This window comes from Nothobranchius furzeri, chromosome 17 (genome assembly GCF_043380555.1).
Source record: "Nothobranchius furzeri strain GRZ-AD chromosome 17, NfurGRZ-RIMD1, whole genome shotgun sequence".
In the NCBI taxonomy this organism is placed as follows: Eukaryota; Metazoa; Chordata; class Actinopteri; order Cyprinodontiformes; family Nothobranchiidae; genus Nothobranchius; species Nothobranchius furzeri.
In genome coordinates this window covers 44,211,597-44,229,843 of record NC_091757.1, presented here as the reverse complement: position 1 = coordinate 44,229,843, position 18,247 = coordinate 44,211,597, and the positions used below count along the sequence as shown (strand labels likewise).

Sequence of the window (18,247 nt, the reverse complement as noted above, 5' to 3'; positions counted from 1 at the left end):
CTCTCTCCCTCCCTCCTCCCTTTTCTTTCCTGCTCCTCCCTCGCACTGTGTGGATTACCCAGAATGCCTCTGCTCCCCAGCAGCCTGGAGGTCTGCTGAGTTTGCCTTCACGCACACAGAGAAAGAGAGGGAGGGAAAGAAGAGAAAGGAGGACAAAGCAGAGATTATGAGTGCCTGTGTGCATGAGGAAGTGAGTGTGTGTAAAGAAACTGAAGGAGGGGGAGTAGAAAAAAAATACGCACCCTGACCTGCTGACAAAGCAGCATTTTCTAAATACAGCAACAGAATAAAATATAAATAAATAAATACAATAAAACACGCATGGAGATCTACTGGCCCCCAAAACCAAATATGCAAGCTGCTATCCTTTCAATGTAAGATATACAGTTAGAATGTACAATATGCTTGTTTATTACCTTAATTATTAAAGGTGCATTATGCAGAGATTAAGTAAAAGTGACATCTTGTGGTAAAATGTGGTTACTGCAACCACTTTAAACAACTCTGGAGCTTTTTGCCGGCCGTCGTCAAATTACAATCGTCGGCGCTGCAGCATTACAGCATTAGCTCACAGGAGGCACGGCATCCCCACACTCACTGATGGTAAACAATAGCTAGGTCCTGCCTTATTTGTTTTGAAAGGAGAAAAACTGACAATCCCTGCAGCCAGCTGGATATGAAATATGTTTTCATTATAAACTTCCTTCCGTTATGACTTTTGGGATTTTCTCACTGTAAAATTCTCACTATGTTCTTACGTACTGCACCTTTAATATTTGAGAGAAGAAAATGAAGTATTTTATAAAATAAAATGGACTTTCAGTTTTTTACTTAATTTATTTTATTTTTTTACTGCAAAGCAACAGAATTTCTGTGGATGTTTAATCTGCAGTACAATAATAGTAAAAGCAACACAGTTAACAGAAAAGTGTTGATCACTTCATCAGTGTGAAACTGATTATCGTTCAAACATTAAAGGACACATATCACAACCTTTTTTTTAGATTAAAATAGTTCTACGGTCTATTGCACTAAATGTAAATCTGTGAGGGGCTCAGATTAGAGCTGCTGCTGGAGGAGCACGTGACAGGTGTTTATTTCTTATTCCCCTGTTTGTGATGTCACAAACAGGGACTTTTTGAAACAGCTTGTTTTAGCACATCCTAAAACCAAACTGATAGATTGGCTTTATTTTTGTTTACAGAGGAGAGACCCACATGACAAAAAATAAAAAAGAAAAAGCAAAAGCTGATTTTTGCACAATGTCCCCTTTAACCCTCAGAGTGATTAGTTAAGTACTCTTCATTTGCACGTTTTCTCTGTTTCCAGCCAAATAGCAAATTCCAGCGTTGAACTTCTATCGACCCATAGAAGTTAATAAATCTATCACTTTTCTCCCACATCAACGTTTGCACATTTTCTTACACTTGAGAAGCAACTAGCATAATGGAGGAATATGCAAGTTATCACTGTGTGCTCTTTGCGCTTTGTTGCAGGATAGCGGGTCTATAGAAAGTCTCTGACTGAGCTTAAACACAATTAGATGCTGCTGATTCGATGGAGTTCACTGCAGATCCAATTTGTGAAGGAGTTGTAATGTCCATTATAAACCCTGACTGTTCACAGATTCAATTCAAAACTGTTAAATTAAAACTAACTTCTTCTTTTTAATGAAGCATTTTAAGGATTACACAGAGCCCAGAATCCCTTTTCTTAGTTGCCTGATCAGACCCAATTAAGGGGTATGGAGCAATCAGACTGAGTTTGCTAAGCTCTAAACTTTCCTTTAGAATCAGATTTTCTATCTAAGAAACATTAAACGTGAAACAGAGGAGCATCACTCACAGAAACTCAGGTAAACACCTAGAATCTGTTGTTTCATTAATAATTCAAAAACAGCACTGGAGGAGAGCGCTAGAGGCTCTCAGACATATTCAACAAGACAGTAAAGTATACAACAACCTCATGTGGAAATCTGCTCAATAGAGTGTCAACAACACAGAAAAGAGGTTTAAAAAAAACTGGTGAAGACGGCTGTCTTCTTTCTGAATGCGATTCACAGATGAGATAGCGACGACATTTACAGCATGAGTCAAAATGAGTCGAAACGTTAACAATATCAGAAAGATCCCTTAAAAAACAACCAAAGGTCTTCAACGCATTCACACCACATCTCACCACTTTACGAGTTTGTTAGTTTCTCTTCATTCACACAACACTAGTCCCATTACATTACAGGGCTCAGTGATACCTAATGAGATAATTTACAGATTATTTCATCCCATTTGTTTATAGATTCTGCAATCCCCTATTAATGTGAGGAACTCCTAATATAGTTTGTTTGTGTGAAATTGGGGAGTCATTTTCATTCAATACTGCAGAGGCTGAGAGAGTGTTGCGTGGGTGGAATCTCAAAAAAACATCTTTGTCTATCTCCTCTAGCTGTCTCAACCTGCGACCGCCGCCGTCTGCCTCCTCCTCCTCCTCCTCTTCCTCCATCTCTCTCCGATGCACAATCTTGCTCTCTCTTCCACATACATTATTTTATAAATTTGACAATAATTTTCTATCATAAAGCATAAAAACAAACAAAAACAAGATAATTTTGTACATGTTTCTTTTCTTAAAGGGCACTTATTATTTTTTAGTCTTAAATATAATAATTCTGAGGTCAAAAATATTTTCATGAAGTTCTTTGCATTAAATCCCTCTCACATAAACCAATTTCAGTACCTTCCAGAATGAGCTGTTTAAGGCTCTGTCACTTTAAAAAAACACGCTTTCACCCCTCTCCTGCTCAGGCTACTATAAGCTGAGAAGCTCCAATATCTCGGAGGAGTTTGGAGTCGAGCTGCTGTCTTTTGCACGTGAGAGGTGGTTATTTTCTTATTTTCTAGTTTGTGACATCACAATAAGTGACACTCAGGAACAGCTTGTTTTAGGTACATATTGCTAAAAAGAAACACTGGCAGAAAACAGAAGGATATTTGAAGTGTTTATAGAGGCAGTAGCAACCCCCATGGCAGCACAAAATAATGTAAAAGGTGAGTTTAGCGTAGCATGTCCTCTTTAAAAACTGTCTTCTTTATTCCTGAGGGACATTAAAAGGAGTTACAATATTGTCCCTGGTGTCATATAATAAGAGCGTTGGTGTTGTTGACATGCCTAAAAACAGTTGAGACGCAAAACTTTGTAAATGTTGTTATTCAGTAATAATTTGGAACTAAATGGGTAAAATGGTAGCAGCTCGAATCTTCAAGAGTGGTTTGGTTAGTCACAAATAAAGAGGGGGTTCAACACAAATGAAAGATATCTGCTAAGAATTGGTAGCCACTTTACTGCATTTATGCAAAAAAATAAATAAATCATGAAAAGAGATGAGACGTGCATCCAAAACCCAGGTCAATAATCATAACTCATCATTTAAAAAAAAACTATTCAGTGACAAATCTCAAAATAATCAATGTAATAATTAACTTGGAAATAAATCTGATTCTGATCAGCCCACAGCAGAAAAAACAGCAATGATGATGTTACATTTATGATCGATACTCGTCAGTAAGGCCACCCAAAACCAAAATCTGAATGCATCACCATGACTGAAACAGCAGCAGCACCAACACCTGCTTTTATTCAAAACTTACAATAAAGGCCATAGAGAGAGGCCCGAATGTTTATTAGAGTAATATCTAAAGCCTCTGCAACAAGCCTACAGATGTACAAATAATATAATGTGTAGCACAACATAGGGTGCAGATGTTACAAAATTATAGCCGATGTAAACTTAAACCAGTTTCTGCAGTTTTCTGAGTTCAATGTTTAGTGAAGTCGTGATTTAATAAAGTTTTATGTGTTTACTGGTTTATTTGGTGAGAACTGATGTAAAATGCAGACGAGTTTCAGTTCTGGGAGTCCAACTAGGAAATATTTGTACACCAGCATATACATATTTTATTAAAAATAAACATTTAAAATCATTAAGACATTGAAAGATCTACAATAGAGTGAAATGGTGTGTCTTGTCTGCTCTTTTGTCATTCATTCATTGGTCTCAGTGAGGTGAATTCCTTTTTGCTTTGCATGAAGTCGATAAGCTGTCTGGAATACATCTGGATCTTTAAATGAGAAACTCCACAGGAAGGAACTCCTCTCTCCCCCCTTATTCTCACTCCCTCCATCCTCTCAAATGCCATTAGTCCACTTCCTGCATGAACAAAAGAGGAAATGGAAAGCAGCAAAGCTCTCTTGCATGCAAACGGTGACAAGAAACACGCAGATTCACGTGTTCTAAACTACACCACAAGAGCAGAAACACAACAAAAAAGATCCGTTACCGTAAAAGAACCACGTAAGCACAACTTGACAGAAGACGACTTGATTTGAACTTAGAACTAAATGTCACGAACACAGGAGTAAGGGACATGAACAGAAAGCAAAGAAAATGTGCCTTCCACACTCTGACTGAGACATACTAAGACACATTAGAGTCTGATCATGAGCCAAACAGTTTAAGCTGAAAGCTTCTCTGTGCTATTTAACACTGCCTTCCTAACTGGAACAGGCCATATGGCACTCCAATAAAACCCAAGATGTCATGCCATCATGCAGCAGTTATAAAGCGTGGAAAAGGCTCTATCCCACCCCTCAGCACAACGATCCTGCACACATTGTTAAACAACTTAAAACATAATTCTGAATATCTTGTTCAAAAATGAAATCAAAATGTTCCAGTTACAGGTGCTCTTTGGTTTGTTTGTCAGGAAAACTATCCATTTGTTTACATGGAAGGGGCGGGGCTTAATACTTCTACTGCAGCCAGACTCTAACAGGTGTATCAGTTCTGCTCACATAAGAGATCTTATCTGCACTCACTGGCCACTTTATTGGGTACATCTGTCCAGCAGCTCGTTAACGCAAATTAGTAATCAGCCAATCACATGGTGGCAATTCAATAAATTTAGGCCATCAGCTGCTGTTCAAACCGAGATTCAGAATGGGGAAGAAAGGTGATTAAAGCGACTTTGAACGTGGCACGGTTGTTGATGCCAGACGGGTTGCTCTGAGTATTTCAGAAACTGCTGATCTTCTGGGATTGTCATTGTAGCATACCCAGAGGTCAAGTTTACATCAAAAATGAACAGAAGTTAACTTTTTAATTTGCAGACAAAAACATCAAATCTGTCTGTCCCCCAAACAAGAAAGTACTCCACAAAACTTTATTACGAACAATAATATCTTAGCTCAAGGTCTCATGCAGGAGACGAGACCTTTTACTTTCACTCTGAACAAAGTTAACCTTCCTTGAATCATAAATGATTTTTTAAAGCACAGTAATTGCATAAGTGTCACATAATCATCTCTTGTTAAATCCCAAAGTGTTTGAATAATGTTTGCATTAATCAATGATGTGTTAAAATGAATATTTTTCCTGCAATGATTCATTTCAGAGCACAACCATCTCTAGAGTTCACAGAAAATGGTCAGAAAAAAAGAAAAACATCCAGTGAGCAATAGTTCTGTGGGCGAAAATGCCTTGTTGATGTCAGCGGTCATAGGAGAAAGGCCAGACTGCTTCAAGCTGATAGAAAGGCAGCAGTAACTCAAGTAACCACTCAAATAACCAATCGTTACAACCAAGGTATGCAGAAGAGCACCTCTGAATGCACAACATGTCGAACCTTGAGGCAGATGAGCTACACAGCCTACCTGAGTATTGTTGCTGACCATATCCATCCCTTTATGACCACAAACTTCTGATGGCTACTTCCAGCTGGATAATGCACCATGTCATGAAGCTCGAATCATCTCAGACCTAGTTCTTGAACATGACAATGAGTTCACTGTACTCAAATGACCTCCACAGTCACCAGATCTCAATCCAATAGAGCACCTTTGGGATGTGGTGGAACAGGATATTCGCATCATGCATGTGCAGCCAACAAATCTGCAGCATCTGCATGATGCTAACATGTCATTATGGACCAAGACCTCTGAGGAATGTTTCCAGTACCTTGTTGAATGTATGCCATGAAGGATTGAGGCAGTTCTGAAGGCAAAAGGGCGTCCAACCCGGTACTAGCAAGGTATACCCAATAAAGTGGCCAATGAGTGCATTTCTTCTCACAAGGACTTCCTGCATAACTGATCAGTCCCTTGTGCTACACAATAAAATAAATACAGGGTGTCTGCAGATTTAAGGAAGCCAAATGTAAGAATGTGCAAATGTGAATACCTGAAAATAGCCCCCTCCCACACACACACCCCTGAATAAATGTTGGTGGTTCCTCTCATGCAGTCTCACACACACAGTTTTGTTTGTGAAACTCTTTATAGCTTAGATTTCCCTAGAAAATGAAGCAATTTAGTTTATTGGGTCTGTGGTATTTTTAGGAACTATCTCTTGTCATTTTTACATATTTGTCAAGATTTAGGAAATCTAATTTAAGGTTTGGAAAATTTATATTCTTATAAATATAATAATTGCTGTATCATGCATTATTCTTGTATGTTGATTTTTATTGTTGTTGCAGTTTTCTTCCCTTCAGATTTAGATGAAAACACGACTAATTTACTGACTTTCCAGTAAAAAAGGAGACACCTGAGGTAAACCTGGAGCACTCATGAAAATTAGAGCAAATTAATTAGCACCTCTTGACAGAATTACCCCACTAGTTGTTGAATGAACTCAAATTATGATGCTTTTTAAAAGAGAGTGGGATTTAGTGTACTTAGAAACATACAATTAATGTAAAATTACTCTAAATTTTGAATGAATAGTAACTGTTTTATTTAGAAGGTTATAGAGACATATTGCATAAACAGAGGCACACATTATTTGCAGATCTTCACAAGTTTAAAGTGAAAAAAGGTTTTCTGCTTTTTATTTTACAATTTTCTATCCTTTGGAATCTTTGGAAGTCTTCATCCCATTTGGCGACACATTAACCTGCGCGACACAATTCCCAGCAGCAATCGACACTCTCCAGTGTAACATTACAGATGATTACCTGGTAAAGTGGAAGCAAAGCGCTAATCTGAGGTGAGCTTCACAGGGAGGTGACAGTGAAAGGGGGGCAAGTGCTGGTTTTGATTTCTCTATCGCTAATGTCATTATCGACCCTCGTAAACATTCCTGAGGCAGTGGGGAGCTGCGGGCTGATGCTGTGTCAGATACTCATACAGACATGAAAGTGATAGTCACTGGGCTCCTGGGGAGTCACTTCTCTTACGGGGTTCAGCGACAACCGGGGAGATAAAGAAGATGAGCTGAACACAGAGGAGACAACAGACAGATTTAAACGTTACAACTGGAGATGAAGAGAACAAAATATCCCTCTTTTCTATTAGGGAGATGATCTCAAAGGCTACTTGAGACATTTACTTGAAAATTACTTCTATAGTTTTAAAGTAAATTGCAATGCAACATTAAAAACCAAAATAGCAACATTTTAAAATGTGTGCACACACTCAGATGGTGCTTCTTGAGCTGGATGCCCAAACACAGAAGCTAACAGGAGATAAGACCATGGGTGTCTGCAGCAGCACAAACCACAGGGGTTAGTTGGAGTCAAAGAGAGATAGTGTCTTTTCTAAACTCCTGCTTTCCCAGTCACATCTTCTCCTGCACACACACCACAAGAAGCTGCTGACACGTAAACATTTCCATGTTTGACCAGCTTTTCACAAAGTCCGGTCAGATACAACAGAAAGTTAAAGCCCCCTCCTTGCTGGATCAAGGCCCTCCTACTGGATCCAGGAAAGTTAGGAAAGTCTCTTTCAGTGTGGAGGCAGTCCTGATGTGCTTCTCTCTTACTCAACAAGTTATTTTTTCCATCACTAAAACATCACCATCTACCTCCTGTGTGACCTACGTCCACAACACATTTCTACAAAGATCCTAAGTACCACATAATAAGGATAGGCCACTATCAGTACATTGGTTGGCCAATAAAATTGACAGACATTTACCATTATTATATATTTCCACATCGGTCGATACACCTCTTTAGTAGAGCCCATTTAGAGTTCGGCACATGCAGCCTGGTGCTGCAGCAGGATTTTACCTAACTGTATATTTATGTTTGTAAAAAAAACATCTGCTTGATGAACGCTTCAAACATTACTGTCAACTGACTTTTTTATTTAACTATCTGTTTTATATTTAATACAAATATGCCCTCATTCTCCTCCACCTCTTCATACCGTCTCCACCTCTAAACGCACGTTTCCTGAAATTTCCATCCACGAATAAAAGGTTTTCTGCGTATCTTAGTACCCCTAAAGTCACAGGTGTATAAATGCTTATCATTCAGTCTGCTCTGTGTCTGCTGCTAGCTGTCTTTGGCACTCATTTTATTTTTTTTGAGGGGGGCAATAGCAGTGCTGTAGAAAATTTTAAAGGAAGCAGCGTCCTGACCAATCCCAGGCTTGTGTACTGTCACTTTGATGGACAGCTAGAAAACTGGGCATGTCTCCGTACCCTTCTGCGGGACCTTGCGTCGATGCATAATGGTGTTTGTGTCTTCATACCCATGCAGACAGAGAAGTATAAATCAGACTTCATTCAAACACAAAAGGTTGTTGTTACAGAAGTCAGCTTAAATAATTAGCTAAAAGTCAGTTTTTGGCGGATTACATAATTTGGAAATGTTTGATGTTGGAAAATAATTATTCTGACAAACAAATGCTGCACCCAGGACACTGGTACACCACCCTGACTACAGTACAACATATCCTAACTCTTCAACATCCTATTGCACACTGTCATAAATAAAGGGGAATCTACCTGGTATAGAGCTCACTAAAACACTTAAAGCTGCAATAGCAAATTTGGAACAAAAGTTAGCTTAAAAACTTCTAATTTAGTATAGCTACAAATATGTTTTGGAGATAATAAATAAAGTTATTAATCAATTAATAAAGTGGTTCTCTTGCATTAGTCTAAAAACCTCCACCAATAACACGTTTTTCAGGTATTGGACCGTCGTGTTGTTGGTCTCGCCAAACCTTCTCCCGGTCCTCCACTCATTACACAATCACTTATTTTGCAACAGAACACCACCGGTGTGAGAGGTTCTCTGCTCAATAAAAACAGCTGGCTGCTACCGCTTCAACTTTAGGACAAACTACCAGAGTCCAAGAAGACGTTTGGACTTAGAAAACGGTGACTGGTGTTTAGCACTATCGCATTTTCTCTGGCAGTGTGGGTTTCCCGGTTCCAGCAGAAACATCTCAGGAAAGATACCCGAGGGGAGGAGGGAGCGTTCCATGACCGTGTTTGCGTTCTAACCCTGGCTTGTTCTGTAGATTCGCAAAAACAGTTTTAAAGACCATCCTTTTGAGTGGGTCTTTAACCCATGTGAAGGGAGGAAAGAAAATGTGGAGCAAATAAAAAGTCTCAGTTTGTCTGATTCAGAGCTGAAATAACATATTCCAGCTTCTAATAAGATCACATTTAAAAAAATGACCAGCCGTGGCTTCACTTTGAGTGAAAATATAATAAGCTTGGAGCTGCACAGATTTCACGAGCACCTTTACTAACTAAGCTCCTGTCCTTTCATAATCAGTGATAAAACAGTCAAATTAGAACAGAATCTGCACATCTTTTGTGCCTTTCTTGTCCTGATGTAACCTCTCTCATCTCCACTCTGCACCATGACTTCATCTCAGCCAACCGCACAGCAGCAAAGCGTCCGTAGGTCAACATCACATAAACACTCTACCTTGGCATGTTTAAACATGCGTTTGACATGACTCAGCGTAATCCAACAGTGGAAAACACACTCCTCTGAGAGCAGAGGGTAGCGTGCAACAGGCCAACAAAAGAGCAAGACATAAGACGGATAATGTGGATGGATAAGGAACGGGGCAGAGAAGAGGGGAAAGAAACTGCTGATGTGAACGAGACAGGACGGAGAGAGAGGAGGGATAAACGTGAGATCTTAGGGATTTTTTTTAAAGAGACACTTCAATTTGGGAGATTTAACACAGAAATCTTTTTGTCTGTTAATGTAAACTAAATAATTGTTGGAAATCGTGACTTTTTCCATCTCTACACATTCTGTGAAAATTCCCAATCATTGTCTCCCCCGTCTCCCTCCTCGCTCAGCTCGCTCTTCATTGCCATGGCAATGATGTTACAGTGAGTCACCTCCACATCTCCCTCCTCCTCGACACTGCTGAGGAGAAACATGGGAGCGAGGGAACAAAAAAAGAGAGAGAGATGTGGACAGAGACAGAGAGCGCAGGAGAGTTTGGGCTGCAGTTTCCCTGGAAACAGGGTGCAGGGTGTCTCTCCCAAAACCCCCACATGTTTCTCTCCTGGCTGGAATCCGCTCATTTCCTACTGAAATGCTTAATTTGATTCAAGCCTTTGCATGCACACAGAACACAAACTACAATAAAAACCATGCTTTCTCTTCGTTTCATTACAAAGTCCCTTCTTTATCATGTGATTAAATGAAAATCTTTCTGATATTAAAAGAAAAACTAGTTCATAGCAACGGAACAATTAGCAAAATTCATCATTTCCTAAAAAGTTTGTGAAAAGCTCAGTGTTAGAGAGCTTAGATTTTGCTAGTTTGAATCATCGATTTTTCTAGTGGCAGTTTTGGCTTTTAGCACGTCCCAGTGTCCGTTTAGTAGAATCAAAAGTGATACTTATCTCCTCGCTGTGCATGTGACTGTTTAACACCTTCATCTAACTGCTGAAACATCTCCCCAGCCTTCATTAGTTTCTACAGGCGCAGTCCATCACTTAATCAAACACATCAGCAGAGTTCATGATCTAAAACAATCAGGAAACGTGCTGGAAGAAGACTGCAGTGCTGGCATGACAGCTCCACTTTTTCTAAGTGCAACAAGGTGGCGACCCGCCACTCTGAAGTTGCAAGTGCGATATTCTGGCTACAGAGGGCGGTGGGGGTCTGAATGACATTTCATTAACCCTGTAATGGGTCATTTAACACATACTGGCTTAAGAAAATGATTTAAAAATACGAAAAAGTTGCATAGTATGGCTTTAAATGATTGAAATGATCCCATCTGTGCATCCTGCTCTGTTTCCTCAAGTAGAAAGAACAGCTTTATTCAAAATACATCATGTAGCTTTAGCTAAATACAGCAAAAATCTTTAAAAACAGTTGACCTTTGATTGGTTGGAAATCGAAGGAATCAAGTTCCACAGCTGCACAGTCACACAAAACCTGCAGTCTGCAGGTGGAACACATATTGGTTAATTCATCTTGAAACATGTTTAAGAGCAAAATGTAAGTTTATGTGGGTTTCTAAGAGTTGTTGAAGGAAATAAACCAGTAACAATCCATCATTATAAGCAGAAGATTGACAATAAGCACCAAAAGAGTTTTTAGCACTATTTCTACCATCAAAGACTACTGACCATGATGAGTTTTAGCTCCTCCTTTTTTTAAATGACATACAGAAGTAAATAATCAATAAACCATTGACCTTTAACCTCACACAGAAAACAAAGCATATCTGCATGTGAATGAAAAACGATGCTTGGTGTATCTTTAATCATCACATTAATGACAGAATCTGTGTGCAGCTGTCAGACTACAAATATAAGATCCTGCAGGAAAGAGGGACGACCTTATCAAAGACTCTTCTCCAACCGCGATGCGTCGGTTTCCCCCCACAGCGATACCACCCAGTGATACCAATTCCTCCTCCCTGTGACACGGATGCCTGTCTGCAGCACATTTCATGTCTGCTTGTTCTGGCTTCATCCATCTGTCGCTCTCTCTACTCATCTTTAAAGCTCCAGGTTTGCAGCAGCAGGGTGCTTTTGAGGCACAATTTTTTTTGGCAGTTTTAACAGTTCAGCTAGCAGTTAGCAGAATGGGCTTTGATAAATTTAAAGCATAAATTAGGCAGAAGAAAGTCTGAAAAAATGTTGATCAATACCACTTTAGAAGATTACAAGAAGCCTGGCTTCTGTGGAGTAAGAACTATTAGATGAGGAGTGGCTCAAGACTTTTCCACATCTCTCTAATATCTAATCTATTTAGTTGTTTTAAAATTAGGAAAGAAATAATGTTTTTCCACTAAATGAAGCTTAAAATGCACAACATGTCATTTTTCTCTGTAATTTATTTTTAAAACACCAAAACAAATGACGTATCTTCCTTAAAAATGATTAATTTGCCATCAGTTGCCTCAGTCTAAATGTTATATGTAGACAATTAAAAGTGTAGCTGTCACTTTAACAGATCTCCACTCGTAGTGAACAACAACCACTCCTTTTATCAACTCTTAGCGTCAGTTACACAATATTCTTATCTGTAGGATGCACAGCGTCTCCAGTTTAACCATCAGACTCTGGTAATCTCCTGAAATCTGATGCTTTTCTCTCAGTTTAGAGAGCGCCCAGCCCCTAAAGTCCTCACCCTTTCTGCACCGCTGCACCCGTCTGACCTCCAAACAACAATAAACCACACAGATATTTTCTTACAGTGATGTCTGCAAATCCACAACTCAGAATTAACACTGACACATCAAACTGAGAAAACTGATCAGGAATGCAGCGTAAATGTCTTGAATGGTCTTATAGGTCGTCTCCCGTTCATTCAGGACAGACCTGTGTGGACTTGTATCTCAGTCCTCAAAGACAGAGACGACTTCTGTTGAGTTTTTGTTTCCAATAAAGCCTTCTCCGTGCCAAGAATTTAAAAATAACTTGTTTTTATGACTCCAACTGCTCCAGGCAAATGGAAACTGCTCATTTAGTATTGAGTACACAATTTACAAAGCACTTAACCGAACTGTAAACTGCCTTTCTGATGATGCCTGTAAAGCCTCGTCTAAAGATGGAAATCAATAACCCCCCCCAACCCCTTTCTGTCAGTCTTTAGTATCTTTATGTTAACATTGGATTAATGCACTAATGTCTTTGAATTCTGCATTAAAGAGATACTTTGCAAAATTTTCTTTTTTTAAATCATTTTCTTGAGCCAGTATGGGTTAAAATGACCCTTTATGTTAAATGGCCTGTATTTGATATAGCGCCTTCTAGAGTTCTTGAAACCCCCCAAGGCGCTTTACAACACAATCATTCGCCCATCCACACACACATTCACACACTGGTGGGGGTGAGCTACAATGTAGCCACAGCTGCCCTAGAGCGCACTGACAGAGGCGAGGCTGCCGAGCACTGGCGCCACCGGTCCCTCCGACCACCACCAGCAGGCAACGTGGGTTCAGTGTCTTGCCCAAGGACACAACAACAGCAACAGACTGAGCAGGGCTCGGACCTGCAACCTTCCGATTACGGGGCGAGCATTTAACTCCTGTGCCACCGTCGTTTACAAGGCTAATGAAAAGTCACTCAGCCCCCACCACACTGTGTGGCAATGATATTGCACTTGCAACTTCAGACTAGCTTGCCGCCCCCTGTGGAAATGGAGCTGAAATGCATGGCTCTGCAGTCTGCTTCCAGCACGTTTCCTGCATGTTTTAGAACATGAACACAGCTGATTAGTTTAGTTTAGTGATGAACCGCTCCTGTAGACACTAATGAAGGCTGAGGAGACATTTCAGCTGTTAGATTAAGGTTAAAAGACAGCAAGGAGATACGTTTCATTTTTGGTTCTTGTAAACGGACACGAGGGGGTGTTAATAGCAAGCCAAAACTGCCAAATATTCTCTTAACCAGTACTGGGCAAAACCCCATAAATATAAATGGTCTTCGGCACATCTGGATGAGTGTGCAAGGGGTCACAATCTTGTCTTTTTTCGAAGGAAAGTGGCAAACACGATGATGCTGGGATAAATCTAGACATTTATCTATATATATATATCCGTCTCAAAGTCAGGAGGATGAAAAGCATCACATTAAGGTTTTTTTCTAAATGACATCAACAGCAGCTGTGTCTGATTTAGCCGAGGGGCACGTTTGAGCATAGCACCTGTGATTGGAAGTGACCTTGGTCTAATTACCACTGTACTAATTAGAATCTTCTGTTTAGATTCTGGTTGGAAATGTACAAATAAAATACTCCAAATGGCATTTTTAATTAACTTTAGGGTAAATAAATACCATTGGCTTAAATGATGTGTGTTTGGTCTTTTTCTCTTCTTCACTCCTTCTATTTATCGCTCTCCAACGCATTTTTTTACCCTCCTTTCCAGGTTGTTTATCCCACAGACCTGAGGTTATGCTGCCCTCTAAGTCCCATTCTGAGCCAGGATGACATCATCACACCGCCGCCTCGTTCTAGGAGTGCCTATTCATCACCTCGATCATCATCGCCAGCAGCATCACCTGCGTGCGCACGCGCATGCACGCACACACACGCACACACACACACACACACCTACCTAACCAAAAGAAGATAAAAGAGATGAGAGCCTGAGCCAAATGTTCAGGACTGCAGCTTAAAGGGAAGCAGAGCCACGGACAGAGAGGAGATCCTGCTGGGGTAGGCAGAAACCCCTGACCTTTGCACTTCCATCAATACATCACAATTAACCTCAGCAAACAAATCTGATGAGTCAGATGACTACGGAGAGAAAACAACAACATAAAAAGCAAGTGAGAGGAGACCCTCGCTGCCCCTCAAACACACACAAACATGCAGCTTCAAACTCCCGCGGAGGAGTGAAACACTTCCTCCCTCTTAGCCACCCGTTCATTTTAACTTCCCCTGCTCAGAAACCACTCACCCTGTTCCATTTACTGCTTGGCACATGACTAAATTACCCATGATGCAACATGCAGCACCAGAACAATAAATAACTTAAAGCCACATAAACACCAAACAGTGTAAGTGATGATTTTGTTTGTAGTCCAGTTCAGAGTAATGTGCTTTAGCTGTTTCATGAATGGACTCTAGGTGAATCAGGTTTAGAGTCGAGTAAAAAAAACCAACAACAACATTCATTTGAACTTCATTTGACATACAGGAGAAACTTTAAAAATTAAGATATGGTGCAACAGTTCATTTATGTCACTAATTTCACTTAGAAGTTGAAACAAACCCCTACTTCCCACTGGAGGCATCAGCGGTGCGGAACGGCAGCGGAACAGTTTCCTCGTGAGCTTCGCTGCGAGCCAGTACACACAGGGAGAATCTCATCCGCTGAGCTTGACTCGCGAGATCACAAAATCCCTCGAGACTTTAAAGTTCATGGTTTGTTTATGCCATCCTGATGCCATCCGACAATAAACCAAAAAAAAAAAAAAAGTATATCACTGTTTGATGTCATTTCTGATGTTGTTCCTCTTCACTGTCAGAATTAAAGCCATAAAAATACACGGCTGCACTTCTGGAACGATGCCACGAGTAAGTAAGTCGTTAGGTCACGTGTTGACACAATCTACATGGATATGAAATCGCATCGCACTGAAACCGTGTGTGATTTCTTGTCTAGTCCTATGTTTAATTGCGGAAATTTACGTTTCCCAGAAGTGGCTTGTGGCAAAAATAGAACCCAATCCTAAATTTAGCAGCGTGATGTGCTGCTTCTGGGACGCACCTGTGAATTTCCACGCTGCCGCTGGTTTTAATCACCCCCATAGACCATGATGGATTCTTCAAGTGTCAAGTAGGGGTTTTACATGAGATAGACTCATTTCATGCAAAGCAAGATATTTCAATCCTGTATTTGTACTAATTGCGATGATTACACACAATTACAGCTTATGAATGCCCCAAATTCAAATCTCAAGACAATTGAAACATTGTAAAAGGGTTCTGGGCTCAAAGTGTCACACTCTAATCAGCTAATTAGTCCAAAACACCTGCAAAGGCTTCCTGAGCCTTTAGAAGGTCTCACAGTCTACGTTGAATTACTGAAATAAATGGACTTTTGCGCCATATTCAAATGTTTTGAGTTTCACGTAAAAAAACATTAAATTCCAAGGAATAAACTTTTTGTAAACAGAACTTACTTTTTGTTGGACTTTAATGCATTTTTCAAACTATTATATTAGTTTTTGTTCTTCAGGAGGAGAAAGATGTTTAGCAGGATATGCATAAAGTGTGACCGACGTCCTTCTGTCCATCATTACGTTTATCTTTATGAAGACTTCTCTGCTAGAAAACTCACAATAGTGCGGATGGAGATACTATCTAGATTAAATTTATCCAGACTCACGTAGTCGTGGAAAGCCTTGGCCTCACTGGAGTGTTCACATGTGTCTCTCCTCTCTGGAGCTGCACAGTAAAGATCCCAGAAGACACTGCAACACACAGGAAGTGACACCACAAATCAGCTTTCACGTCAAACATCACACAAGCTTGTCTACGCGGGATAATGATGAAGACGCAGTCAAAAGGTTGAATTGAAACAGCATCAGCATCTGCAGTCATTAGGCAGGAAGTTAACTCACCACCACCACGAGTGAAGGAACCCCGGAGGTTCTCCTAATGTGATGTTCTTCTCCCATCGGATCTTGACAGACAGACAGACAGAGACAGACAGAGACAGAGAGAGTGAGAGAGACAGACAGCTGCATCAGAAACTGGCAGCACATAAAACATGCCTGATGTCTGAATTACACGCTTTAGAAGGCTGAAGAGGATGTGAGGGAAATCCTATAAGATGTGCCATTAGGTAATTGTGTTATGGTTCTCTCGGATTCACAAGTGGATAAGTGGTTCTGTCTGCACCTCAGACCATGTCGTCACACAGATTTGAACATGTGTGTTTTCCTGAGTATGAGGTCAGAGGCATATGCCAGCCTGAGGTGCCTAATCAGGCCTCCGAACAACCAACTTCAATCTGCTTCAGACTGCACTACTGCTCCCTCAGAGTTTCACTTTTTACTTCTTTCCACCTTTTTTATTTCTAACCTATGATTTGTTTTAGCAGCAGCAAGATTTCTCCGTCCCTTTTCCTTCCATCATTCCTTCCTAAGCATATTCTCAGTAAAGTGACGAAGCATTGTGATGTGCATGAAATCAGCAGGTTTGTCATGTGACCTGAATTATAAACTATTACACATCGCTTTGATAAATTCTGGAATTTGACAAATCAAGACTGAAAAACCAGGTCCTGTTGAAGATTTGAAAAAGATGAGATGTTTAAGGAATTATTTTCCTGCTGTGTGAGCCAGGTTTATTCTTCCATGTTGGTGAGTTTTAGTGATGTTTATTGTAGGAAGCATAATAGCTGATCACTGAGGTCAAAAATCATGCAAGTAACATGTTTACCACGGCATAGATCCCACTGCCGAACTGTGCCGAACTCACATTTAAGCTGCTTAAAATGGTAAATAGCATGTATTTATTTAATTTAACAAATATATACACAATTTAAAAAGTAAAAGGGTTATATATTCATATTGAAACTTATACGTATAAAATATAACGTTATCTCTCGTGTCATGTGATGTTATGTGACCGCCGTGGAAGCCGCGGTCACGTGATGCAAGTTCCATTTAACCGTTTTCTTTGACCAAAGAAGGAATGTGTCCTCGTAAGCAAGGCTCCTGCCTCACAAGACATCACCTCGCATGGCCAGGAGCCTTGAAATGGAGAAACACCCATGATGTCTGTGAGCACACCAACCTAGCTTGAATGCTAACTCAACCTGCAATATCACAGACCTGCAACCTGCAGTTAATGTCTGTAAACATCAAGCTATCTGTGGAAGAGGAAGGGAACAAAAAGGGATAATCTAGCAAAGTGATTAGCGTAGCATTCAACCATTCACTACAGCGGACTGATTCAACCTGTTGCTAACAGCAACATGACTCTTTCACTCTGCAACACTAATGAGCTGTTTGGCTTTTTCTAATCCGAGCATTTCCCCTTTTATTTTCTATCGGCTAATGCAGGAAATAGAGGTAGAAGACTATTTTCGCGTTCAGCCTGCATGTTAAACTCAGATTGACCGATCATATTTCAAAAATAGGTAAAAAAAAAAAGTTTCTCAGTGAACCCGCTCTTTGAGTCGGATGGAGTTAGACTATTTTAAACTTTAAAAACAAAGAGTGAAGCTGTAAAATCAGTGAAGAGGGCCATCCATCCACCCATTTCCACACTGATTCAAATAGAAACTGATTTTGTCAAGAGACGATTTCACACACATTTCTAAATAAAAAATTAGATTTCCTGGAATTTGGGTCAAATAATTTCATTCTTGATGTCAACTTTATCAGACCACAGATGAGCACATGTTACATGAACAAACTACCAAGAAGGCTGACGGCCTCATCAGACTACGTTTGTCCTGATTGTAGTCATTTTTTTCCAATGAGGAGTAAAAGAACAGAAGTATTGTA

At 40.1% G+C, this 18,247-nt stretch overlaps 1 protein-coding gene across 4 annotated transcripts in view; it reads right to left on the bottom strand.

The window, feature by feature from the left end:
• The window catches only part of ssbp2a (single stranded DNA binding protein 2a), a 51,010-nt gene that overhangs the window by 6,951 nt on the left and 25,812 nt on the right, over window positions 1-18,247 (bottom strand). For all 4 annotated transcript variants that reach the window (XM_015972502.3, XM_015972503.3, XM_015972504.3 and 1 more), the window contains exons 3-4: window positions 16,352-16,413; window positions 16,117-16,201 (exon numbers count right to left, since the gene is read on the bottom strand). In XM_015972502.3, coding sequence (XP_015827988.1) covers window positions 16,117-16,201; window positions 16,352-16,413 — 147 coding nt within the window. The remainder of the gene's footprint in view (window positions 1-16,116; window positions 16,202-16,351; window positions 16,414-18,247) is intronic.